This window comes from Carcharodon carcharias, chromosome 7 (genome assembly GCF_017639515.1).
Source record: "Carcharodon carcharias isolate sCarCar2 chromosome 7, sCarCar2.pri, whole genome shotgun sequence".
Classification (NCBI taxonomy): Eukaryota; Metazoa; Chordata; class Chondrichthyes; order Lamniformes; family Lamnidae; genus Carcharodon; species Carcharodon carcharias.
The window spans coordinates 71808279-71835764 of record NC_054473.1 but is presented as its reverse complement, the minus strand read 5'-3'; the positions used below and the strand labels follow the sequence as shown (position 1 = coordinate 71835764).

The 27486-nt window shown below is 48.1% G+C and overlaps 1 protein-coding gene across 7 annotated transcripts in view; it reads left to right on the top strand.

Moving 5' to 3' along the window:
• itpr1b (inositol 1,4,5-trisphosphate receptor, type 1b) overlaps positions 1-27486 on the top strand; it is a 492964-nt gene that overhangs the window by 270081 nt on the left and 195397 nt on the right. For 5 of the 7 annotated variants that reach the window (XM_041191125.1, XM_041191131.1, XM_041191124.1 and 2 more), the window contains one exon: positions 14741-14788. The exons of the other annotated variants lie outside the window; for them this stretch is intronic. In XM_041191125.1, coding sequence (XP_041047059.1) covers positions 14741-14788 — 48 coding nt within the window. The remainder of the gene's footprint in view (positions 1-14740; positions 14789-27486) is intronic. 7 annotated transcript variants of the gene reach the window in all.

Sequence of the window (27486 nt, the reverse complement as noted above, 5' to 3'; positions counted from 1 at the left end):
CTATGCATCTTGTAGATGGTTCACAAGGCTGCCACTGTGTGTCAGTGGTGGAGGGAGTGATTGTTTGTGGATGTGGTGCCAATCAAGCGTGCTTTGTTCTGGATGGTGTCAAGCTTCTTGTGTTGTTGGAGCTGCGCTCATCCAGGCAAGATTTGTAAAGTGGATTGAAGGTTTCCTCAATGGGACTCTTCACTACCTGTGATTGACAGCTTTGTGCGAAGCTAAGAGGAGCAATGTATTTCAAAGGAAACGTTGAATGACTCTTTTTTATTTTTGAAACTGAGAATCCCCCATGGTTCCCAACACCTCTGAGGCGCTGTTAACCATATCTACAAAAGGAATGGGCCTACCCCAATATTGTGAGGGGTGTGGGGGAGGGAGGGGTTTGAAATGCCCATCGCTATGATGGAACTGGCAAGGGTGAGAATGCTGCACGTATGCTGACTACTGCACCCTTATCCCATGCTGGCGAAAATTACCCGAAATTGAAATGGCGGCAGGAATCCTGGACTCGGGTCCCACCCGCCATTTCTAAAGTAGGCCTGCCTCCTTTCTGACTTAGAGGCATGAAAATCCAGGCCAAAGTCTCTACTCCTGTGAGATTTTTAACTTTCCACCTTCCTCCCCCTTTTAATCTTTATTCCTTGAAAAGTGCCTTACTGCAATGATTCATCAAATCATGCGCATTTTAAGGAGAGAGGCTGCTGAGCTAATTGGTGGGAAAACCCACTGTTTTTCCATGAAATTAAGGAGTGGGAGGAAAGGGAACAAATTTTTAATCAATTGCATCTGAACGGAGACCTCTTCCTCATATTTCACAACCCAGCTCTATTGTTAGACATGCTGTGTTTCCTAGCGAATGTTCTAAACTTTTAACCTTCACCTAACACACACTTGGTCTCCTAGATCACAGCTGCAGCTATGGGTTTTTTTTTCTATTGGGTGGGAGGCTTCCTTTAGTCAGGGCCGATTTCCGATTCAGAATTTCTTTCATTTGTGTTAAATGAGATGAAGGTGATATTTGTTTTGTGGGATGAATGTGCTGCCTAAAGAAGCTTATTTTGTTTGCTTCTGATTGCAGGTCCAATGTTAAAGGGATTAAACCAAACTAAACTTGTTTTCTCAGACTTGGCTTTTCTTCTGATTTCAGTAAATGATGGTCATTAAATTACCCCTAAGACGGCACATGGAAAACGGTAGAAAGCTACGACACTAATGAATGTGCTTTGCTGTTGTCAGCACCCTCACAAATCCGAGGCGTGAAGCAAAGTGGCAGCTGCCTGGCATGCTGACAGCAGCTTCTGCTGCAAAATCTAGCCCAACAGCTCGGTGGATTCTTTCTTTTTTCTATTCTCTTGAACCTCCCTTTGTCTCCTTTCTACTTTGCCCTCCACCCCCTTCAGCCCCACTACCCTCTCACCTTCCTTCTCTCTCTCACCTCAACTCTCCTCCTCTGACTTCCTCACCTCATCTCATGTACCCTCCCCTTGCCGCGCTTGCGTGCCTTCCCCTCGCCACGCCTTATAGCCTTTACTCTGTATTTTCCCTACTCCATCCTTTTAACGTTTACTCCCTTCAAGTAGATCAGTCCTCAAGCTTCTAAAGTCATGGGAATAAAACCTAGGCTCATGCAACCTGCTTTCATAATTTAACCCTTTGGACCTTGGCCGTAAACTCTGCTACATGACAGCTGACACTCTTCTAAATTTATACACAGCCCTTGTACAATGCTTTTGAGCATTGACCTTTTTCTCATTAACTCTAATTGCTTGCAAATTCAACTCTCTTCTGTATCATGGGCTAGATTAAATCCTACATTTCTGAGATGAAAGCACAGAGCTAAACCGATGTTAAATGGCTCATCACAACTTGTGCTATGATCTGAAAAGCCAGGCTTGACTCAGTGGCCACACACTCACATGCAGGTCAGAAAGTTATCGATTCAAAACGCACTCCAAAGTCTACATTATGGAATCTCAGATGGCACTTTGCAGCATTGAAAGCCTGCTGCACTGTCAAAGGTGCTGTCTTTCAGCTGAGGCCCCATTTCTACTGCACCCCCCCACCCCCCCCAACTTTTCAGTTGGACATAAGAGATCTCTGAAGATGATCGGGAGTTCTTTTGGTATCCTGCTCAGGATGTATTCCTCAAACAACAACACTCAAACAAATTATCTAGTCCTCTTATCACATTGTTGATTGTGGAACCTTGCTCTGTGTAAGGTGGCAGACTGAATTTCCCGAGTGCCCTGGTGGCTCAGAAATGCTTCAGGACATCTGAGGTGATGAATTGCCCTATATAAATGCAAGCGTGTTTGTTCCCACTGAAGATAGATATTGTTGTGTGGGTTGTACTGAGAAAGCTCAGAAAACTAGATTGCTCCCTGGGATGTTGGGTGGCTCAAATCAGTTACAATAATTTAGCTGTGTTCAGATATGTAATAGTTAAAACTAAGCACCTGAGTGAGTGAAGAACGGAAATGCAGCTGGAACAGGATGTGAAACTAATGCACTTGTTTGCTGTATAATTACTTCTGGAATCCAATTTCCAATTACTCTAATTGCTGTGAAGCGATATCAAAATGATTCATCAAGCTCAGTTATTACTCTGAATTTGAGCACTATGTGAACCTAATCACAATGGCTTTAAGTTGTGCAGACAGATTATGATGTGGCACAGTTGCTGTGCCGTGAATAGTTGGTCCCTAAATATGTGTCAAGTTTAACACATTATTAGCCAAATTGACAGATGCAGACTACTTACTTATTCAATTAAGTAGGCGATCAGTGTAATCACTTTTATATTGGTGGCCATTTAGCTTGGATTCTTGGAGATAAGTTAAGCAGTCGGCTACTTATCTTGGGTTCTGGGAGAAGAGAGGGTAAAATCTTGGACCCCTTTTCTCATCACTCATGAGCACTGGTCCCCTGGAATCGAAATTAAATAAATGAGTGCTTAATACTCCTCAGTCACTAATCACTGGCATCGATTGTCCTAGTTTCCTGGAGTAAAATCATAAGTCCCCACTTCTCTTAATATTTTCACCTCATCTATACATGATATTGGTCTTTTATGTGGTTCACTGTCGAGGCAGTTTTTTTGGGGGGGGTGGAAAGGGTAGAGGTTTATCCAGCTAATGAACATTGGAAGCGGGATTCTGAAGTTAAAGATTTGCAGATTTGCTCTTGCTCCATTCCCAATTCTGGTCAGTCAGAAAAGCAGTCAGTTTTTCACAAGCGCCAACCCCCACACCCCCCCCCCCGACCCAACCCTGCCCACCGCCAACCCCCTAAGCCCCCAATCACCCCTTCCCCTAAGACTTCTGAATTCCTGACTGTTGCTGAACATAGCTTCTGAGTTTCAGGTTTTTGGATCCCTTCCAAATGGTGCTAGTGCCTGATAATGAAATGCATTGTTTTCCTCACAATGCAGATGGGTCACACGGCTTCAGCAACAAGTTTAAATCAGAAGAGTTTGTTTTACCGGTCAGTTCATGTGCAGTCAACTTTAGCGTTACTGGCACTGCAAGGGGCCAGTCTTCATAACCTCTAGTGAAAGATATGGCTTGGCCTGATCACAGATCAGCCATCTAATTCAGTGTCAACTTCAGTACTGCAATGCTTGAGTGACATGAACTTAACCATCAGACAATTCACATTCAGGCCACTTTTTTTGGATCTCTTTTTCAATGTAACCATGCTGCTGGAGCTAGTTGGTAGCGCACTTGTTTCTGAGTCACAAGTCTCTGGGTTCAAGTTCCACTCCAGGGCTTGAGCATAAAAATTCAGGTTGAGTCTCCCTTGCTATACTGAGGGAGTGCGGCACTGTCCAAGGTGTTGTCTTTCGGGCGAGCTTATCTGCCTTTTCAGGTGGATATAAAAGGTCTCACGGCACCATTTCAAAGAAGAACAGCCATGAGTGCAAATTGGCTGCTGCATTTCCTACATGACAACAGTGAGTACGCTTCAAAAAGCACTTTGAGACAACTGGTGGTCATGAATGCAAGTCTTTTTTCCTTTCTGTTTGGAAACTATATCAGAAGAGATGTCACATGTTGAGGCCTCCAACTCTTCATGCTGAATTACAGGATGGTTGAGGTGGGTGGGCATAATCCACCCCTCTTTTGTTAGTTCAGTCCATAAGTGGTAAGTATCCATGAGTGTCTGGAATTCTCCAGGCTCCTGCCATACTGCAGGGTCTCATCTGTTTTTGATCACATTGCGGCTGTAAACCAGGTGGGCCTCCATTACTCAGCTGTACTGAGTATCATCTGAACCTCTGTGAGGAGCGCGCGCGCGCACACACACACACACACACACACACACACACACACACACACACACACACACACACACACACACACACACCCCAAGGACAAGGAAGGGTCTATTGAGCCTCTTCCATGGCACAATCTTGGCAAACTGTAGCCCTCATGTCCACCAGCTGCACAACCTCTAGGGACAGGCAAAAAAAAGGAGAAAAAGAAATGCCCATACAATAGCTTGGAAAAAGTTCTGGGAAATTCCTCCAACTCCTGAAAGCAACCAGTCAAGTCCCAGATGATCACTGGTGATTGTGTGACACATTTTCCTCTATTCCCAACTACCTTTTATTGGGGTTACAGCAAGTACAATCAGCAACTTTAGAATACATGCAGAAAATCCACAGTCATGACACGAACTGGCAACTTGTTTCATAATGCTGTTTGCAAAGAATTATCAGCCTATCTCCTGATATCTAATCTCGTTCTGCAATAAATAACTTTTATTCATATCTCCTGATCCTTTCTGACCTAACTAACTCAGATAGACTATCCATATGGACGAAGTCTAATCCTTTCATTATTTTACAGCTCCCAATCAAATCTACTCAAAGTCTATGCTTTTCTGGAGTTAAAACGCCACAACTCTGTCTGTCATGGTGACTAAGGGCCATTAAAGTAGACATAGGGCAGAATTTTACACTCGGCATGCGGGCTCATGCCTGACACGCTGGAACGTAAAATGACGCGCGATATTTTGTTCAGCGGGTGCGCACGCCAGAGTCGGCTGCTTGCCCGTCACTGACTGAAAGCTCTATTAAGGCCATTAATGTACTAATTAACTTCAAATTTATGCTGCCCATCCAACTTAATGTTAGGCGGGCAGGCGAAAAGGCCAAGCAGCCTTTACATTTTTAGGAGCCCTCACCCACGAGCAGGATGAGGTTTCCTAAAGCAAATGCTAATTATATAAGAACTTTATTTTGAAAATAAAAACAAGTCCCATCTCAGGTGACACAGTCACATGAGGGAACAGGTTTCATTAAATTTTTACTGTCCTTATATTTTTTTTTTAAAAAGCGCTTCAATCTACCTAAGGCAACTCTGTGCCTCGGGCAGATTGAAGCGCTCTTTTGTGCGCATGCGACCCGACTATCTCTCCCTCCTCCCACCTGCACAAGTAGCGCTCAGCGCTACTGCTCGTGATCCAGGCAGGGTGGCCTTAATTGGCCCACCAGTGTGAAATCGTGGTGCGGAGCAGATCGTGGGTGGTGGTTGGCTCCGTGACCGCCCCTGCCAAGCCTGCCCGACCAATGTAAAATCCTAGCCATAAGCGAATGGCTCTCTTCTGGACCCCTATCATCCACATAAGAGGGCCAAAAATGGACGCAGGATTCTAACTGAGGCTGAAACCAGGCTTGCAGAAATGCAGTATATTATTTTTCTTTTTTATATCTAATTATCTTGGTAATACATCCCTACACTCTGTTTTTCAACTGACTGGTTGTTGACATTTAGAGATTCATGTAATATAATACCCAACTTTGTCTTCTAGTCGCCAGCCCTGAGCATACAGCCCAGCATGGTGTACATATACTTGGTTTTGCTAGCTGCATGTGCCTCACATTATATTTACCCATCTCCATTGATAGCAGCTAGCTTTGAGCCCATTTCCCATTGCGTCTGGATCTGCCTGTATCCTATTTTTATCATCTGACACTTGCATGAATCTTTGCATTGTTCACACCCTTGCAGGTTGTTCTCACAACAAATTCATTGAAATTATTGATAAAGATGGTGAATGGTAATGGCCTGAACACTCCACTGCTAATCAGTTCCCACGTGCAATCACTGCTACTAATAAATAACCTTCTGCTAACAAGATTGCAGCCAATTCCTTAGCCAACTCAAAATCTGCCTGCTAATTTCACAGGACCTCAACCTTATTAAGCAGCCTTCTGTTTGTAGCAAAACAAAAACAGAATTACCTGGAAAAACTCAGCAGGTCTGGCAGCATCGGCGGAGAAGAAAAGAGTTGACGTTTCAAGTCCTCATGACCCTTCAACAGAACTCAGTTCTGTTGAAGGGTCATGAGGACTCGAAACGTCAACTCTTTTGTTCTCCGCCGATGCTGCCAGACCTGCTGAGTTTTTCCAGGTAATTCTGTTTTTGTTTTGGATTTCCAGCATCTGCAGTTTTTTTTTTGTTTTTATTTCTGTTTGTAGCATCTTGTCAAAGACCTTTTGAAAATTCAAGGTATATGGTGTGTGCAGGCAACCTATATCCAGCAACTTAGCAACTTCGTCAAAACTTTGAATCACGTTGGTGAGATATAACCTTCTTTACCAGAAGTCAAGTTGAGACTCTCTGATGACCCCTACATATTAATGTGGTTATATAGTGGATCTCCCTAGATTCCTTCTGGAGAACTACCTATAACTGAAGTCAAAATAATGGTTTCAAAGTTCTGACAATGCCTTTCTAAAAATTAGTGCACAGACCTCTCTCCACTCCATGGATACAATCTCAGACCACAGCAAGCTGTTACATATTTTTGAGCGAGGACCCCAGAGAGTATGACCCTCGTTATTTTGCACATGCTTAGGTGAATGCTATAAGGTCCAGCCGTCCTATTATTTTGAGATCTTTTATTCTACCGAGGACTATATCCCCATCTACTTTGCCTCTTTCAACCCTACGATGTGTCATTGCAAACTCATCATCTTCTGCACTGAAGGCTGACGAAAAGTAGCTTTTTAAAAGATCTGCAGTGTCCTGGATGCGCAAGTCTACCCTGAAGCATCTTTTAGCGGCCCAATACAGGCCGCCTGACTGCTAACCTAGACGGAAATGATCTTGCTATTACTCCCACTGCCATCCATCATAATTTCCTGGTTACTGTGATGGCAATTTCCCACCATTCCAATTGTTGATAATCAAAAAGGGAATTAGATAAATAGTTAAAATTTGCAGGGTTGTGGGGAAAGAGCAGGGGAATGGGACTCATTCGGCAGCTCTTTCAAAGAGCTATCATGGCTGAATGGCTTCTTCTGTGCTCTAAGATTCTATGATCTTGTGCAGACTATTGAGCTACAGTGTCAATAGGCCTCGGAAGCAATTGAGGTCTGCTAGCTGTGGAACATCTTCTTTCGGTACACCGAGTTTTGGACTTCTAGTCTACCATCATCATTTTTGATAATGCCATCAAAGTTCCTTAATATCTAAAAGATCATCTTTGATTGCAAGAAATTGAGATAATTTGGCCAGCAAGACTTGTTGCACCTACAAATCGTACACAATTTGCCACGTAGCGCAGCTACAAGTATCAAGGCGATGTTTGTTGAGATTAGTTTAAACAAGTTGCAGCCTTGACCTCAAAAGCACCCAAGTCTTGTCATCTAGGGAACAATTTACCCTGATTATTACATATATTTTTCCAGCATTCCTGGCAAGGTTTCATTTGCAATTTTTTGGGGATTCCTGCACTTCGGACTTTACAAACAAATCTGTTAATGTTGCATTCTTGTCACAATGAAGTGCATGCTCTAGTTGTCAGTGAGACCAGCTGTTAGGAAATGGGGACAGGTTAGGACATTATTCTGAAGTACATATAAGAACTGGTTTCCACCTCCTGAGGGGAGGTGGGGTGGGGGGGAAATGAAAAAGGGCTCTGTGCCTGTATTCTTTGGGTTTTGTGAATAAACCCTTGGTAGGGAAAAGCTGGCTGCAGATTCCTCCTTTACTTGTTGAATGAGCAACAAATTATAACAATCTGCAGCACAGAAACAAGCCATTTGGTAAACTAAGCTGTTGTGTATGCTCCTTGCAAGCCTCCTCCAACCACTCTTCATCTAACCCTAGCAACATAACCTTCTATTCCTTTCTCCTTTGCGCGTTCACCTATCTTCCCCTTAAATTCTATCCTGACAACGTTCTGATCCATGAATGGAAGGGCTGCCCATTCAGCCAAGGAGGCATATTAATAGGATCCTTTAGAAATGTGTGACTGTTTATAGAGTTTGATTTCCCAGGCAACTTTTCTTGACGGACACATTTAACTTTATTTACAAGACAGCAGCAGCAACTACACGTGTGCATCTAACTCTTTAACTAAAGAAGAACTGTCTCCTAGAGGTTCTCTGTGCTGCGAACTCAATGGTTTACACAGATTGTGATCTTACAATGCAGGATTATTCTTAAAGCTACAGTCCTATGTTTATCAGAGATATAATTATTACAGTAACTGTACTAAAACTACTGGAGTAGTTTCAGGTTCCAAGATGCTTTCAGTAATATAATTCAGAACAATGTTTGCAACAACTTTGCTAAAAATGACAAAAATCAAACAATCTACATCAGCTGCCAGGTCATGGTTTTGTAAATTCTTCATGTTCCATGACCTTTCCAGGGTATTTTTTTTGTAAGATGGTTATCAATCATTTGAGCCTTTGTTGCTAATTGTCTATAATGATTATCAAGTGGTTGACATTTACATGTATGTCCTTAGATAATTACATCAAGAGTTCCTGACAGGATAACAGTTCAACAGTTTTTGTTCTCATTGCAAGTTTGGATTCCCAATAAACTGAGAAACCTCTGGAAACAACTCGGGAGAAGTCATTAATAGCAACACTGCTTTCAATACCTTTTGACTAAAAACCATCCCTCAGCTGCTGTATCACATGATTATATCTATGGTACATGAAATTCATATTTCAGAAAATAAATATCTGCAGCTCTTTGAATAGAAGATCCCTGTCATCTTCACAGTTCAACATACATTATCTTTCCAAGCCCGTCAAGTGTACTCTCTTTGTATTTTGGTCACTTGAGCTCCTCATTCCTTGAACATAAGTGACTAAGTTGCTACACTGGCATTGAGCTGGTTATCCGTGGAACACAACTTGAGTGTCATTCTGAACTATAGACCCCTTTAGGAAAAATGAATGACTTGGACTTATACAGCAGCTTTCCCTCCCTGAGAAGATCCATAGCAACCAATGAAATACTTTTAATGTTTTGTCCCTATTCTCACCGAGGAACAGAACAGCCAATTTGCACACAGCAAATTGTGATAATTGCCAGGACTTCTGTGCTGTAGATGTATAATTTGTTTGTAAAATTCAAACTGCAGGAATCCCCAAAAAATTGCAAATGGAACTCTGCCAGGTTCTATTTTAGGAAAAATATATGGAATATTGAGGTAAATGTCCCCCTAGATGACATGGCTTGGGTGTTTTTGAGGTCCTGCATTGGTTTGTTTAAAATGATTTCAATAAACCACCATGATACTTGAAGCTATGTGTTGGTCCCTCACTAGAGGCGCTATGTGGCAAATTGTGTAAGATTTGTAGGTGCAACAAGTCTTACTGGCCAAATTACCTCATAATTTCTTACAATCAAAGATGAACTTTTAGATATAAAAGAACTTTGACCAGATAATATGTTTTTTGTGATGTTTATTAAAGGGGAATTATTGGCCAGAACCTCTGGTATAGCTCCCCTGTCCTTCTTCCAAATAGTGCCATGGGATCTATTACATCCAAGTTAGAGAACCTCGGCTTAACAACTTATGCAAAAGTTAGCACATCCAGCAGTGTAGCACTTCCATGGTACTGCAAATGGGGTATCAGCCTATATTTTGTGCTCATGCCTCTAATGGGATTTGAACCCACAAACTTCTTGAGGCAAGAGTACTACCCCGTAGTCACAGCTAACACTTAACTGTTGCATCTTTCCACATATCATTTCCAGAAAAGGTATAGTACTAAATGCAGTTGTGAACATTGCAGTTGTTTGTTGTTGCCTAGTTAACCAATCAAGTGGAAACCATTGTTTTGTATCACATTCTTTGAAAAAGAGTGGAAAACCTGCACTTTGCAAACTTGAGTATCTGATGTGTCTTGTACTAAATTGAACCTTCTGTTTGAAGCAGTGGGGTCATCTGAGCTTGAATTTCACACATGGAAAACTGCCATCTCAACAGCTTTAGTTTCGGTGCATAGTTATTGAGTTGCAGACTATGATTATCAGACCATAACCATGCATTATGATCATGCATCTCTTTTCAGACCACATCCCCGATTTTTCTTGAGAAAATTGTACCTCTGCTAGTTGCTATGATGTATTATTATTCCTTCCTTTTATCTTCAATTCCCGACATTGTTGAAACTTATCCCATGCTTTGGATGCCAAGAGTATGATCTTGCAGTTTATGACGTGATATATATGTTTTTTTAAATAACCAAACTATCTGATTTGTGTCGCACTTTGTGGATTGAAGTTCAATAGCCAAGAGAAATGTCCTTTCAGCGCTGGCTGCTCTGTGGACTTGTTTCAGAAAGCTGCTTTTAAAATTTCGAGGTGCGGATACCATGAGCATCCCTTGGGTTCATTCATTAATCATTACTGTCCAAATTTAAACACAAAGGAAGAGTTGCATTTTCAAAGGGCAGTCTTTGACCTAGGGTCCTAGATTGACTGCCTTTTGATGCACTTCAGCTGACAGGTGTGAATCTGGGTAATGTGTAATCTATTCAGACAGAGGGCCTTCCTTGGTACTACTCATTAACCATTCGAAGATCTCCTTTCTAGACCAAACCACAAGCCAACCAAAACTGTCAGGGCTAGTATCTGTGGAAATTTATCCTTCGCTGATTGATTGTCAACCAAACTGCTGTTAAATGTTTTGAATTTGTTGAATTTTCCTATGTCCTTTGGTAAAATGGCATAACCACAAGGTTGGGTGATGTGACCACCCCACCCGCTCCCCACCCCCCCCCCCCCCAACCCCCACCTCAACAGGAAGGGTCCCACGAAGCATTTAATGATTTAATATGGGATTGGATCCATGTGTGTTATTCTTTGCTACAAAGAGGACAATGATATCTCAAAAATGCAGAAGACTGTCTGTCTTAGGTAGTTGATGCATGACTCAAGTTTAATATGAGTGTTAAAACTTGACTATTGGAATTGGTGTTGGGCATTCAAAAATAACCTCTCAATAATATGGTAGCCATGTTCCTGGGACCTCAGCCACAACTATAGCTGTAGTGCCTCAGACATCATTTGTCGCCAAAGTGAATTTTAAGCATCAACACCACTGTAATATAATTACTTTGAATGACAAGTGGATTTGTGGAGTTTAAGATGATCTAACCCAGATAATGTTCACATACTGCTTCAGCTTCACTCATTCTGTGACTTTGTCAGAAGCCTTTGACTGCCTTTTGACGCATTTCAGCTCAACTGCTCTGTTTGCACGCTATGAGCTAGCCTCATAACGTCAAGAAAAAGCTAAATGTGCTAACTGTCAAGCAGTTTCCCCCATCCAGATAGGGAAACATCTGCTTTCTGTTAGCCTTGGATCGAGTTGTGGTCAGGCACTTGTCTAGAGCCAATATGTAAAATTGAGTTTTTAACTCATTTGTCACCTCACCCATTCTACCATTTGTTTGATTCCGGCTTGAGAGAGGAAAGAAAAACACATTTGTGAAAGTATGCATTGCAGACCAAACTTGTAAGCTCCACACCAGCACATAGCACAAAAACCAGGAGATCAATACTTGCTGATCACAGTAATTTGTTGTGGATGTTTTCTTTAGCATAGAGAAGGTTGAGGGGAGATGCTCAACATTAAGACATTTTAAAACAAAAACAAAAACAGAATTACCTGGAAAAGCTCAGCAGGTCTGGCAGCATCAGCGGAGAAAAGAGTTGATGTTTCGATTCCTCATGACCCTTCGACAGAACTACATTTTGATAATTTCTCCTTATCTATTCTATTTCCACTAACACTGAAGGCTGATAACAAAGGAGAGAGCTTTAAGACAAGTGGCAAAGGAGTTGGCAAGCAGGGTGATGAGAATTTGTTTTTATGCAGTGAATTGTTTGAGTTTTACAGCATGGAAAGAGGCCCTTCAGTCCATTATGTCAGGGCCAGTCATCAAGCCCCTATCTACTCTAACCCCATTTCCCAGCACTTGGCCTGTAGCCTTGTATGCAATGGCGTTTCAAGTGTTCATCTAAATACTTCTTAAATGTTGTGAGAGTTCCTGTCTCTACCACCCTTTCAGGCAGAGAGTTCCAGATAACCCCCACCCTATAGGTGAAAAACTTTCTCCTCAAATCCCGTCTAAACCTCCTGACCCTTATCTTAAATCTATGTCACCTGATTATTGACCCCTCCACTAAGGGGAAAAATTTCTTCCTATCTACCCTATCTATGGCCCTTTTAGCACACCTTTGAACAAAGGCTAGCGGAAATCTGGAACTTTATGTCCTGAAAAGCTGGTGAGGCTGTGGAGTCAATTGAAAGTTTCCTAAAAAAAACTAAGATTGATAAGTTTTTGTTTGTATTAAGTATTAAGGGATACGGAAACAGGATAGATGTAGATAAGGTGCAGATCAGTCATGATCTAATCGAATGGCGGCACAGGCTTGAGGGGCTGAATAGCCCATTCCTAGGTCTACAAGTGTTGGAAGCAAGAAGGCTGTTCCAGTGTTCTTCTGTCAAGATGTTTTTAAAAAGCCCACAGCAGAGTAAAGTCACACGCAGAGCCCTTTCCTGGTAGGCAGTGCACAGTCTGCAGTATAACTTGCCAGCTGCGAACGTTGTGCTGCAACTGGATTTAAAGCAGTATAGCTACAGTCTCAAGACACAGATGACGATCTGGAATGCGCTATCTGAAAAGGTAGTGGAAGCAGATTCAACATTAATTTTAAGGGAGATGGATGTAAACTCAGCTGAAGAATGTGTAGGGCTATGTGCAAAGAGGCGAGGAGGGGATCTAATTACATAGCTCATTCAAAGGATCAGCCTAGGTGGCAGAACAGTAAAGGCATGGGACTGGTAATCCAGAGGCCCAGGCTTAATGGTCTGGGGACAAGGGTTCAAATTCCACCACGGCAGAGTGCAATTTAAATTTGATTAATAATGTGAAATTGAATTAAAAGCTAGTTCCAGTAATGGTGAACCATGAAACCATGTTTCATTGTCCTTAAAAACCTGGTTCACTGATGTCCTTTAGGGAAGGAAATCTGCCATCCTTACCTGGTCTGGCCTACATGTGACTCCAAATCAACATGGGTGACTCTTGACTGCCCGCTGCAATGGCCGAACAAGCCACTCAGTTCAACGGCAATTAGGAATGGGCAGTAAATGCTAACCTTGTCACATCCCATGAAATAATTTTTTTTTAAAAATTGGCCTCCTGAACTGTAGGATTCTATGATTCTATCCTGAAGCAGGCGTACAGAATTCAGAGCTTACAGCTTGAATTCTAAAATTCCATTGAGAATGAGGACAAGGTGAGTCAGGACGTTTCGTGATCCAATTAATTAGATGAATCTAAAAATTTTTTTAGCTCATAATATAGTACTCCATTATCCGTTCCTCCAATATAGTGTATAAAAATGTAGCTCTTATGGCTTTATTTAACAAAATATATGTATGGAAGCATCCTGTGCATCCCAGAGCCCTTCCAAAATGGTGAGGTCTATGAGTTCAGCCAACCTAGAGCTAGCAGGCTGTGGGGGAAAAACTGAATGCAAAGCTCGGCTACAGAAAATTTAGCCCAAAGAAGAGTTGGTAACACTGTGAATGTATTAAATTTCTCAAATTTGCATGCACTTTGACTCAGTGGCCGGATTGTTGATTTGGCTTTGTGTGGATGGATTTTGGCACAAAAATGTTGTTGCCTTTTTAATTCTAGCACACTGCAGTTGAAATGCAGTGGATAGTATAAAATTGTCGTCTCGTACCTGAGTTATTTGCTCCATTAATGCCTGATCCAGAAGTTGAAATAGCTTCTTAAAGGGGTGAGAGAAATATTTTCTGTACATCTCAGATATGGTAGGCAGCAGTGCTGGGGCCTTGTTGAAGTCACATTTTCCATGAATAAAGCAAATTGTAGAGTTATTCAACTGAGAGAAGGGAGTAAAGGTGACCACCTGACATCACTCTGCAGGCTAATTTCCTTCATGCAAAAGCTAACACTTGCTCCAGGATTGGTGCTGGAACCTGCTGGGTGTTTGATTTGTCTAACTCGCTGTCAAACTTAAGCAGTGCACTCATGAAATTGTGGGAGGAGGGAGGACTAAAACTGACTGGATATAGTGATGTGCTTTGCTAAAATCTGCATTCTGCTTGCTGCTTTTGCCATCCTGCATGCGTTCCCCTATTGCTAAGAGAGTATCCCTTTTTTTAACTTCGTAAGTTTACTTATGTCAAAACATTTGTACAAATTGAATAAACTGTCCACAAGCCATTAAGTATTTTGCCCAAGTATGTAACTGAAACAAAATGGTGCAGCTTAACAACATTGATGATTATCGCAGAAGGAATACTGTTCTGAATTGCATGCAGCATTTAGTATCTAACTCTTGCTTGACAGTGGTGTGAGGCATTAGATCTTTGGTGTTAATTAACACAATCTTGAAAAGAAAATCTTGTTTTCTGCATGTCTATCTTCTACCAGGAGCTTGATCAAAACCTGCCACAGAAACAACTGGAGGATCAGAAACGGGTATGTAAACCTACACAAGCACACCTGGCAGTCCGGGATGGGCGGAAATCTCAGCACCTGTTTTGGAAATGAGCAACTTTATACACATTAAATCAGTTTTGTTAGAGATTACAGTAATGGACTGTCTGCTTTGGAAGATAATAGACATAATCTACAACAATATATGCTTAATATGATTACAATTTTTCAATGTGAAAAAAAAACAGTAAAGTGCCTGAAGCAGGATTAAGTTTTTCTGTGTGATACAGTTAGAAAGGGAATCGTATTCCCAAAATACTTACTTTCCAGACACAATTATAACAAATGACTGCAGTTAATTGGTGTCTGACACTTCAGCCCTTGAGGGCATGGCAGATGCAGTGATTTGATGCTTCATTTTTAAAGAAGGTTTGAGATTGGGTTATGTGTGAACGTGCAAATTAATGGCTTTGCATATACATTGAACAAAAAATGTGACCCTTTTAAGTAAATGCATTTCACTGACATAATCCTAATCCTGTCTGTGTGTTTATAGAATGATTCAGAGTGTGCATTTCTTTGGGAAGGAGTGGGAGGAGAGAAAGAGAAGGAGAAGGGAGGGTTTGGATTATAGTCATGGAAAGCATCCTGTGTAGGAGGACACAGTGATGAGTTTTTGCCTCAAACTTCCTACTGATTTTACTCAAACATGAAACAACAGATGATTGACACTTTTTTTCTTAAAAGGATTTAGCATAAATTGCAAAGGTGAAGTTTACAGAGCTGTGTAGATATTTTAAGAACACTGGATTGTGAATGCTAGTTTGAGGCAAGCTGCACTTTGGAAAAGGCTCTGTTAAGATTGTTTAATATGCATGATATGTTTTATATTAGAACACTTGTGATTTCTTAAACATTAGTAGTTCCTTAAAACTGTAGAAATGAAATGGCAGAGCAGAATTCCATTGCAGATTGTGACATGTTACCTTTTATATTTTTAGTTTCAATATTCTGTTGATGTCACACACATTTCTGCTGCCTTTCTTTCACCAAATTTACCATGCTTTTAAAAAAAAAGCCTTAGACACAAGTTGAATGGATTCCTTTCTAACCTAATATTTAAAAAGCCCAGCAAGAGAAGTATCACTATTGGATCTAGTAATGGAGAATGAACCAGAGGAGATGAGAAGTAAAAGTAGGGAAAACATCTAGGCAATAGTGATCACAATATAGTACACTTTAAGATAATGATGAAGAAGGACATAAGTATGGCAAAAAGCAGGTTAATCGATTGGAGCAAAAGCTGATTTTGAGGGGTTGAGAATAGAATTTGGGAAAATAAAATGGTAACAACATTCACAAACAATAATGTAAACCAATAATGAGGAACATTTAAAATGGTGTCCAACAGTGCAAGGAAAAATACTTTTCTAAAAGGAAAGAACAAAGTTTACACTAATGGGATCCATGGATGATTAAAGACATAAGGGAACAGTTGAGGGTTAGGAAAGAGGCATACATTAAGTACATAAACAGCAGAGGAGTGCATGATAAGAGAGAATATAAAGAGATTAAAAAAGAATTAAAAAAACAAAAAATTAGGAAAGCAAAGAGGAACTATTGGGGAGTTGATGGTATTGTGGTAATGTCATTGGACAAGTAACCCGGAGGCCAAGGCTAATCCACCATGGCAGCTGGTGGAATTTAAATTCAATTAATAAATCTGGAATATAAGGCTAGTCTCAATAATGGTGATCATGAAACTATCATTGTTATAAAAGCCCACCTGGTTCACTAATGTCCTTTAGGGAAGGAAATCTGTCGTCCTTACCTGGTCTGGCCTACGTGTGACTCCAGACCCACACTAATGGAGTTGAATCTTAACTGCTCTCTGAAGTGGCTTAGCAAGCCACTCAGTTCAATGGCAATTAGGGATGGGCAAGAAATGTTGGTCTTGTCAGCGAGACCTATGTCCTGTTACAAAAAGAATAAATATAAAAAACCTCAATTACCAAGCAACATAAAAGAAAATAATAAAATATTTTATAGGCGCATCAATAAAAAAAGGCTGTAATGGAATTAGGACCGGTATGGGAGAGACAGGATAATACCACAGATGGTGAGATGACAGAAATGTTTTATCATTATTTTGCTTCAGTACTTAGCCGGGAGATAGAACAGGTAGATGTGACGTTGATTAATGGGATGAGTGCTTTTAGAAATTAAAAATTGAATGTATTGAAGAAACGAATCAAGCTCAAAGGATAAACCCCCAGTAAGGATGGATTGCACCCACTTATTTTAAAAGAATCTAGGGAAGAGATAGTAGAGGCATTACTAAACATATTTAATAATTCACTGGAAAAAAAGTGTAGTGCCAGAAGACTGAATAGCTAATGCAATTCCTTTATTTAAGAAGGGGGACAGAACATATCCAGGGAATTATAGACCAGTCAGCTTAACATCGGTGATAGGAAAAATAATGGAATCCTTGCTAAAGGAGAGAATAGAAGAACATCTAGAAATATGGAATATTAAAATGAATAATCTGCATGGATTTCAAAGAGAAAATCCAGCTTGACCCTGTATTTTTTTGAGGAGGTAACAGGGAGAGTAGATAATGGCGATGTAGTAGATGTAATTTATCTGGATTTTCAAAAGGCATGCAATAAAGTGCCCCATAATGGACTAATCAATAAAGTCAGTGAATGAGGAGTCTTGGGACAAATGGCAAAAAAGATTGCTTGCTGACTTCAAGACAAAGCAGAGAATGGGAATAAAAGGATGGCAGAAAGTGGGTAGTGATGATCCACAGGGATCAGTGTTGGGACCACTGCTATTCACAAGTTAGATGAATGATTTGGACTTAGATATTGCATTTTTTAATTTCAAAATTTGCAGAAGACAAGTTGGGAATTTATAGTCGATACTGAAGAGGACCACATCATGTTACAGGAGAACATTAATAAACTTCAGAATGAGTTAACAATTGGCAAATTAAGTTTAACACAGATAAATGTGAGGTTTGGTAGGAAGAATAGGGAGGCCACTTAATACTTGGAAGGTGCAAGTGTAGCTGGGGTAGAGGAACAAAAGTATCGCGGAGTGCAACCAGACCAATCACTAAAAGTTGCGTCACGGGTTAGCAAGGCCACTTTTATAAAAAAAAAGTAAACCAAGCACCAGGCTTTATTTTGAGAGGAATAGAATTGAAAAGTAGGGACATTATGCAAAATCTGTATTGAACCTTGGTTAGACAACAGTTTGAGTACTGCGTGCAGTTCTGTACACCCATATTTTAAAAAGGATATAGAGGCACTGGAGAGGGTTGAGAAGATTTACAAGGATGATACCAGAAATGGATGAGTATATGTATCAGGAAAGGATTGACAGGCTAGGTCGCAGAAAGCTGAGAGGTGATCTAATAGAAGTCTTTAAAATTATGAAAGGCTTTGATAGAGTGGATACAGAGAATGTTTCCTCTTGTGGAGAAGAGCATAACTGGAGGCCATCAATATAAGATAGTTGCCAGGAAACCCAATAGGGAATTTAGAAAAATGGTGGAACTCACTACCATGGAGTGGCTGAGGGGAGTTAGGCAGGCATATGAGGGAGAAGGGAATAGATGGTAGAGTTAGATGAGGAAAGATGGGAGGAGGCTTGAGTGGAGCATAAACACCAGCATTGACTGGTTGGGCTGAATGGCCTGTTTCTGTGCCATTTACCCTATGTAACATTACTTTATTGGCGTTTAGCTCTATTATTTTGTATTTTGGAATGAAGTGGCGCAAGGTTGAAGAATTTTTTTTTAAAAAGCTACAGTGAGACAGTTATTTAATGGTGGAAATTGATCTTTTTCAGTTTCATTGATTTGAAGACATGGAAGATGTTGCTCAGTTAATATATTCATTGTGTATAACCTTTTGGCCATGATAATATCAATTTGATTTCACTATTGTTGAAATATTTCTGGTTTCGGATCCCATTTGGAGTAGAATTCTTAACTTCCCTTCAATCCAATTGATTACCGGAGGCTTTCAGCCCAACGTGTCCTGTCTGCATCCCAAGATAGTTACATGGTGGAGCTTGATTGGTTCACTGGGTACTATTAATGATACTTGGGTAATTATGTTGGAGCAATTATGTTGGAGTATTAGGGATTTTCTGTTGCTATATGTCAGGCGAAGTAGATTGCTACGCATGCATCATGGTTAATATTCCACTGAACATGTGCTGCCAGCTTTATTGTTGGACTATGGACTTTTGAAAAATGACACACTTTGGTCGAAAAGTCAAGAAATGTACTGTTTGTGTGTTGTGATTAACAGCAGCCTCAGCGGGTATTGCAACTGAGAATTGATTGCTTTGAAACTTACCCTTGAGGTTAATATATTGGTGACTTTACATTTTGCCGTGTTGCTTTTCTCTCTGATCTCCCTGTACCTAAATCAGCTTGATTTTTTTAAACTTACTTAGAAGACATGGAGAAGTATTTGAAATTCAAGACTGTCTTACTCCTTGTAGAATGAGAACAGAATTTATATATTGACTGAAGTATATTTTAAAAGATTTCTGATTTAACAGTTATCATTCCCTCCTTTCACCAGGTATGTTTTCTGATTTGCACGGCAAGATCACAAAGTTACAGCCATTTATTTTGCAGATCCAGAAAACCTGATTGGTGCCTTTTGTATATGCAGGAAATGTTAATAACCACCTGGCCAGCAGCTAAAGAGCAGAAAAGTTTGCCCTAAGTTTGTGCCATTGAGAGAAAGATAATCAATTATTTTTTTAAACCATGAAAATTATGGGGTCAACTTTCAAGTTAGCCAGTAGCCCAAAGCTGATAGTATAAGAGTGGGCACTCATTATATGCCCTGTCCCATTTACCATTGAAGATGGGGTTGATACTGTATGAGCATGTACTATATTTCCACTCTCAATTCATTCAGCTGCACATTGAAAACACTGCATGCCAAGTTGCTTTTTTTTTAATAAACAGTGACAATACACCAGAAAAGCAGTGGGAATCAGGATATCTGCAAGTTGACTGTAAACGTTCAAAGTTGGAGTTTTGCATTACATCCACCTCTACCACATCACCTCACTCGACGAATCCGATTTCCTAAACAGTAAGGCATGCGGTACTGGATGGCTTCCCATGTTCTACCCTTCAGACTCTCAATCAACCAAAACTCTGCAGTCTGTGCCCTTTCTCGCACCCAAATCCTGTTCACCCATCACCCCTGTGCTCGCTGACCTACGTTGGCTTCCAGTTAAACAACACTTAGATTTTAAAATTCTCATCCTTGGTTTTTAAATCCCTTCATGGCCTCATGCCTCTCTCTCTCTAGTGCTCTCTCTCGCTCTCTCTCTCTCTCTTTCTCTTGCGCACTCTCTCTCTCTTGAGCACTCTCTCTCTCTTGCGCACTCTCTCTCTCTTGCGCACTCTCTCTCTCTTGCGCACTCTCTCTCTCTTGCGCACTCTCTCTCTCTTGCGCACTCTCTCTCTTGCGCACTCTCTCTCTTGCGCACTCTCTCTCTTGCGCACTCTCTCTCTCTTGCGCTCTCTCTTGCGCTCTCTCTCTTGCGCTCTCTCTCTTGCGCTCTCTCTCTTGCGCTCTCTCTCTCTCTTGCGCTCTCTCTCTCTCTTGCGCTCTCTCTCTCTCTTGCGCTCTCTCTCTCGCGCTCTCTCTCTCGCGCTCTCTCTCTCGCGCTCTCTCTCGCGCGCGCTCTCTCGCGCGCTCTCTCTCTCGCGCTCTCTCTCGCGCTCTCTCTGGCGCGCTCTCTCTCTGGCGCGCTCTCTCTCTGGCGCGCTCTCTCTCTGGCGCGCTCTCTCTCTGGCGCGCTCTCTCTCTGGCGCGCTCGATCTCTCTCTCGCGCTCGATCTCTCTCTCGCGCTCGATCTCTCTCTCGCGCTCGATCTCTCTCTCGCGCTCGATCTCTCTCTCGCGCTCGATCTCTCTCTCGCGCTCGATCTCTCTCTCGCGCTCGATCTCGATCTCTCGCGCTCGATCTCGATCTCTCGCGCTCGCTCTCGATCTCACTCGCGCTCGCTCTCGATCTCACTCGCGCTCGCTCTCGATCTCACTCGCGCTCGCTCTCGATCTCACTCGCGCTCGCTCTCGATCTCACTCGCGCTCGCTCTCGATCTCACTCGCGCTCGCTCTCGATCTCACTCGCGCTCGCTCTCGATCTCACTCGCGCTCGCTCTCGATCTCACTCGCGCTCGCTCTCGATCTCACTCGCGCTCGCTCTCGATCTCACTCGCGCTCGCTCTCGCTCTCTCGCGCTCGCTCTCGCTCTCTCGCGCTCGCTCTCGCTCTCTCGCGCTCGCTCGCGCTCTCTCGCGCTCTCTCGCGCTCGCTCGCGCTCTCTCGCGCTCGCTCGCGCTCGCTCGCTCTCTCGCGCTCGCTCGCTCTCTCGCGCTCGCTCGCTCTCTCGCGCTCTCTCGCGCTCTCTCTCTCGCTCTCTCGCGCTAGCTTTCTCTCTCGCGCTAGCTTTCTCTCTCGCGCTAGCTTTCTCTCTCGCGCTAGCTTTCTCTCTCGCGCTCTCTCTCTCGCGCTCTCTCTCTCGCGCTCTCTCTCTCGCGCTCTCTCTCTCGCGCTCTCGCTCTCGCGCTCGCTCTCTCGCGCTCGCGCTCTCTCGCGCTCGCGCTCTGTCGCGCTCGCTCTCTGTCGCGCTCGCTCTCTGTCGCGCTCGCTCTCTGTCGCGCTCGCTCTCTGTCGCGCTCGCTCTCTGTCGCGCTCGCTCTCTCTCGCTCTCGCTCTCGCTCTCTCTCGCTCTCGCTCTCTCTCGCTCTCGCTCTCTCTCGCTCTCGCTCTCTCTCGCTCTCGCTCGCTCTCGCTCTCTCTCGCTCTCGCTCTCGCTCTCTGTCGCGCTCGCTCTCGCTCTCTGTCGCGCTCGCTCTCGCTCTCTGTCGCGCTCGCTCTCTCTCTGTCGCGCTCGCTCTCTCTCTGTCGCGCTCGCTCTCGCTCTCTGTCGCGCTCGCTCTCGCTCTCGCTCTCGCTCTCTGTCGCTCTCGCTCTCGCTCTCTGTCGCGCTCGCTCTCGCTCTCTGTCGCGCTCGCTCTCGCTCTCTGTCGCGCTCGCTCTCGCTCTCTGTCGCTCTCGCTCTCGCTCTCTGTCGCGCTCGCTCTCGCTCTCTGTCGCGCTCGCTCTCGCTCTCTGTCGCGCTCGCTCTCGCTCTCTGTCGCGCTCGCTCTCGCTCTCTGTCGCGCTCGCTCTCGCTCTCTGTCGCGCTCGCTCTCGCTCTCTGTCGCGCTCGCTCTCGCTCTCTGTCGCGCTCGCTCTCGCTCTCTGTCGCGCTCGCTCTCGCTCTCTGTCGCGCTCGCTCTCGCTCTCTGTCGCGCTCGCTCTCGCTCTCTGTCGCGCTCGCTCTCGCTCTCTCGCGCTCGCTCTCGCTCTCTGTCGCGCTCGCTCTCGCTCTCTGTCGCGCTCGCTCTCGCTCTCTGTCGCGCTCGCTCTCGCTCTCTGTCGCGCTCGCTCTCGCTCCCTGTCGCGCTCGCTCTCGCTCCCTGTCGCGCTCGCTCCCTGTCGCGCTCGCTCCCTGTCGCGCTCGCTCCCTGTCGCGCTCGCTCCCTGTCGCGCTCGCTCCCTGTCGCGCTCGCTCCCTGTCGCGCTCGCTCCCTGTCGCGCTCGCTCCCTGTCGCGCTCGCTCCCTGTCGCGCTCGCTCCCTGTCGCGCTCGCTCCCTGTCGCGCTCGCTCCCTGTCGCGCTCGCTCCCTGTCGCGCTCGCTCCCTCTCGCGCTCGCTCCCTCTCGCGCTCGCTCCCTGTCGCGCTCGCTCCCTGTCGCGCTCGCTCCCTGTCGCGCTCGCTCCCTGTCGCGCTCGCGCTCGCTCCCTGTCGCGCTCGCGCTCGCTCCCTGTCGCGCTCGCGCTCGCTCCCTGTCGCGCTCGCGCTCGCTCCCTGTCGCGCTCGCGCTCGCTCCCTGTCGCGCTCGCGCTCGCTCCCTCTCGCGCTCGCTCTCGCTCCCTCTCGCGCTCGCTCTCGCTCCCTCTCGCGCTCGCTCCCTGTCGCGCTCGCGCTCGCTCCCTGTCGCGCTCGCTCTCGCTCCCTGTCGCGCTCGCTCTCGCTCCCTGTCGCGCTCGCTCTCGCTCCCTGTCGCGCTCGCTCTCGCTCCCTGTCGCGCTCGCTCTCGCTCCCTGTCGCGCTCGCTCTCGCTCCCTGTCGCGCTCGCTCTCGCTCCCTGTCGCGCTCGCTCTCGCTCCCTGTCGCGCTCGCTCTCGCTCCCTGTCGCGCTCGCGCTCGCTCTGTCGCGCTAGCTCTCGCTTTCTCTCGCGCTAGCTCTCGCTCGCTCTCGCGCTCGCTCTCTGTCGCGCTCGCTCTCTGTCGCGCTCGCTCTCTGTCGCGCTCGCTCTCTGTCGCGCTCGCTCTCTGTCGCGCTCGCTCTCTGTCGCGCTCGCTCCCTGTCGCGCTCGCTCCCTGTCGCGCTCGCTCCCTGTCGCGCTCGCTCCCTGTCGCGCTCGCTCCCTGTCGCGCTCGCTCTCTCGCGCTCGCTCTCTCGCGCTCGCTCTCTCGCGCTCGCTCTCTCGCGCTCGCTCTCTCGCGCTCGCTCTCTCGCGCTCGCTCTCTCGCGCTCGCTCTCGCGCTCGCTCTTTCTCTCTGGCTCTCTCGCGCTCGCTCGCTCTCTCTGGCGCTCGCTCGCTCTCTCTGGCTCTCGCGCTCGCTCGCTCTCTCTGGCTCTCGCGCTCGCTCGCTCTCTCTGGCTCTCGCGCTCGCTCGCTCTCTCTGGCTCTCGCGCTCGCTCGCTCTCTCTGGCTCTCGCGCTCGCTCGATCTCTCTGGCTCTCGCGCTCGCTCGCTCTCTCTGGCTCTCGCGCTCGCTCGCTCTCTCTGGCTCTCGCGCTCGCTCGCTCTCTCTGGCTCTCGCGCTCGCTCGCTCTCTCTGGCTCTCGCGCTCGCTCGCTCTCTCTGGCTCTCGCGCTCGCTCGCTCTCTCTGGCTCTCGCGCTCGCTCGCTCTCTCTGGCTCTCGCGCTCGCTCGCTCTCTCTGGCTCTCGCGCTCGCTCGCTCTCTCTGGCTCTCGCGCTCTCTCTGTCGCGCTCGCTCTCGCGCTCTCTCTGTCGCGCTCGCTCTCGCGCTCTCTCTGTCGCGCTCGCTCTCGCGCTCTCTCTGTCGCGCTCGCTCTCGCGCTCTCTCTGTCGAGCTCGCGCTCGCTCTCTCTGTCGAGCTCGCGCTCGCTCTCTCTGTCGAGCTCGCGCTCGCTCTCTCTGTCGAGCTCGCGCTCGCTCTCTCTGTCGCGCTCGCGCTCGCTCTCTCTGTCGAGCTCGCGCTCGCTCTCTCTGTCGAGCTCGCGCTCGCTCTCTCTGTCGCGCTCGCGCTCGCTCTCTCTGTCGCGCTCGCGCTCGCTCTCTGTCGCGCTCGCTCTCGCTCTCTGTCGCGCTCGCTCTCGCTCTCTGTCGCGCTCGCTCTCGCTCTCTGTCGCGCTCGCTCTCGCTCTCTGTCGCGCTCGCTCTCGCTCTCTGTCGCTCTCGCTCTCTGTCGCGCTCGCTCTCGCTCTCTGTCGCGCTCGCTCTCGCTCTCTGTCGCTCTCGCTCTCTGTCGCTCTCGCTCTCTGTCGCTCTCGCTCTCTGTCGCTCTCGCTCTCTGTCGCTCTCGCTCTCTGTCGCTCTCGCTCTCTGTCGCTCTCGCTCTCTGTCGCTCTCGCTCTCTGTCGCTCTCGCGCTCTGTCGCGCTCGCGCTCTGTCGCGCTCGCTCTCGCTCTCTCTCGCTTTCGCTCTCTCTCGCTCTCTGTCGCTCTCGCTCTCTGTCGCTCTCGCTCTCTGTCGCTCTCGCTCTCTGTCGCTCTCGCTCTCTGTCGCTCGCGCTCTCTGTCGCTCGCGCTCTCTGTCGCTCGCGCTCTCTGTCGCTCGCGCTCTCTGTCGCTCGCGCTCTCTGTCGCTCGCGCTCTCTGTCGCTCGCGCTCTCTGTCGCGCTCGCTCTCGCTCTCTGTCGCGCTCGCTCTCGCTCTCTGTCGCGCTCGCTCTCGCTCTCTGTCGCGCTCGCTCTCGCTCTCTGTCGCGCTCGCTCTCGCTCTCTGTCGCGCTCGCTCTCGCTCTCTGTCGCGCTCGCTCTCGCTCTCTGTCGCGCTCGCTCTCGCTCTCTGTCGCGCTCGCTCTCGCTCTCTGTCGCGCTCGCTCTCGCTCTCTGTCGCGCTCGCTCTCGCTCTCTGTCGCGCTCGCTCTCGCTCTCTGTCGCGCTCGCTCTCGCTCTCTGTCGCGCTCGCTCTCGCTCTCTGTCGCGCTCGCTCTCGCTCTCTGTCGCGCTCGCTCTCGCTCTCTGTCGCGCTCGCTCTCGCTCTCTGTCGCGCTCGCTCTCGCTCTCTGTCGCGCTCGCTCTCGCTCTCTGTCGCGCTCGCTCTCGCTCTCTGTCGCGCTCGCTCTCGCTCTCTGTCGCGCTCGCTCTCGCTCTCTGTCGCGCTCGCTCTCGCTCTCTGTCGCGCTCGCTCTCGCTCTCTGTCGCGCTCGCTCTCGCTCTCTGTCGCGCTCGCTCTCGCTCTCTGTCGCGCTCGCTCTCGCTCTCGCTCTCTGTCGCGCTCGCTCTCGCTCTCGCTCTCTGTCGCGCTCGCTCTCGCTCTCGCTCTCTGTCGCGCTCGCTCTCGCTCTCGCTCTCTGTCGCTCTCGCTCTCGCTCTCTGTCGCTCTCGCTCTCGCTCTCGCTCTCTGTCGCTCTCGCTCTCGCTCTCTGTCGCTCTCGCTCTCGCTCTCTGTCGCTCTCGCTCTCGCTCTCGCTCTCTGTCGCTCTCGCTCTCGCTCTCTGTCGCTCTCGCTCTCGCTCTCTGTCGCTCTCGCTCTCGCTCTCTGTCGCTCTCGCTCTCGCTCTCTGTCGCTCTCGCTCTCGCTCTCTGTCGCTCTCGCTCTCGCTCTCTGTCGCTCTCGCTCTCGCTCTCGCTCTCTGTCGCTCTCGCTCTCGCTCTCGCTCTCTGTCGCTCTCGCTCTCGCTCTCTGTCGCTCTCGCTCTCTGTCGCTCTCGCTCTCTGTCGCTCTCGCTCTCTGTCGCTCTCGCTCTCGCTCTCGCTCTCTGTCGCTCTCGCTCTCGCTCTGTCGCTCTCGCTCTCGCTCTGTCGCTCTCGCTCTCGCTCTGTCGCTCTCGCTCTCTGTCGCTCTCCCTCTCTGTCGCTCTCCCTCTCTGTCGCGCTCGCTCTCTGTCGCGCTCGCTCTCTGTCGCGCTCGCTCTCTGTCGCGCTCGCTCTCTGTCGCGCTCGCTCTCTGTCGCGCTCGCTCTCTGTCGCGCTCGCTCTCTGTCGCGCTCGCTCTCTGTCGCGCTCGCTCTCTGTCGCGCTCGCTCTCTGTCGCGCTCGCTCTCTGTCGCGCTCGCTCTCTGTCGCGCTCGCTCTCTGTCGCGCTCGCTCTCTGTCGCGCTCGCTCTCTGTCGCGCTCGCTCTCTGTCGCGCTCGCTCTCGCTCTCGCTCGCTCTCGCTCTCGCTCCCAGTCGCGCTCGCTCTCGCTCTCGCTCCCAGTCGCGCTCGCTCTCGCTCTCGCTCCCTGTCGCGCTCGCTCTCGCTCTCGCTCCCTGTCGCGCTCGCTCTCGCTCTCGCTCCCTGTCGCGCTCGCTCTCGCTCTCGCTCCCTGTCGCGCTCGCTCTCGCTCTCGCTCCCTGTCGCGCTCGCTCTCGCTCTCGCTCCCTGTCGCGCTCGCTCTCGCTCTCGCTCCCTGTCGCGCTCGCTCTCGCTCTCGCTCCCTGTCGCGCTCGCTCTCGCTCTCGCTCCCTGTCGCGCTCGCTCTCGCTCTCGCTCCCTGTCGCGCTCGCTCTCGCTCTCGCTCCCTGTCGCGCTCGCTCTCGCTCTCGCTCCCTGTCGCGCTCGCTCTCGCTCTCGCTCCCTGTCGCGCTCGCTCTCGCTCTCGCTCCCTGTCGCGCTCGCTCTCGCTCTCGCTCCCTGTCGCTCTCGCTCTCGCTCTCGCTCCCTGTCGCGCTCGCTCTCGCTCTCGCTCCCTGTCGCGCTCGGTCTCGCTCTCGCTCCCTGTCGCGCTCGGTCTCGCGCTCGCTCCCTGTCGCGCTCGGTCTCGCGCTCGCTCCCTGTCGCGCTCGGTCTCGCGCTCGCTCCCTGTCGCGCTCGGTCTCGCGCTCGCTCCCTGTCGCGCTCGGTCTCGCGCTCGCTCCCTGTCGCGCTCGCTCGCGCTCGCTCCCTGTCGCGCTCGCTCCCTGTCGCGCTCGCTCGCGCTCGCTCCCTGTCGCGCTCGCTCGCGCTCGCTCCCTGTCGCGCTCGCTCGCGCTCGCTCCCTGTCGCGCTCGCTCGCGCTCGCTCCCTGTCGCGCTCGCTCGCGCTCGCTCCCTGTCGCGCTCGCTCCCTGTCGCGCTCGCTCCCTGTCGCGCTCGCTCCCTGTCGCGCTCGCTCCCTGTCGCGCTCGCTCCCTGTCGCGCTCGCTCCCTGTCGCGCTCGCTCCCTGTCGCGCTCGCTCCCTGTCGCGCTCGCTCCCTGTCGCGCTCGCTCCCTGTCGCGCTCGCTCCCTGTCGCGCTCGCTCCCTGTCGCGCTCGCTCCCTGTCGCGCTCGCTCTCGCTCGCTCGCTCCCTGTCGCGTTCGCTCTCGCTCGTTCGCTCCCTGTCGCGTTCGCTCTCGCTCGCTCCCTGTCGCGTTCGCTCTCGCTCGCTCGCTCCCTGTCGCGTTCGCTCTCGCTCGCTCGCTCCCTGTCTCGTACGCTCTCGCTCGCTCGCTCCCTGTCTCGTACGCTCTCGCTCGCTCGCTCCCTGTCTCGTACGCTCTCGCTCGCTCGCTCCCTGTCTCGTACGCTCTCGCTCGCTCGCTCCCTGTCTCGTACGCTCT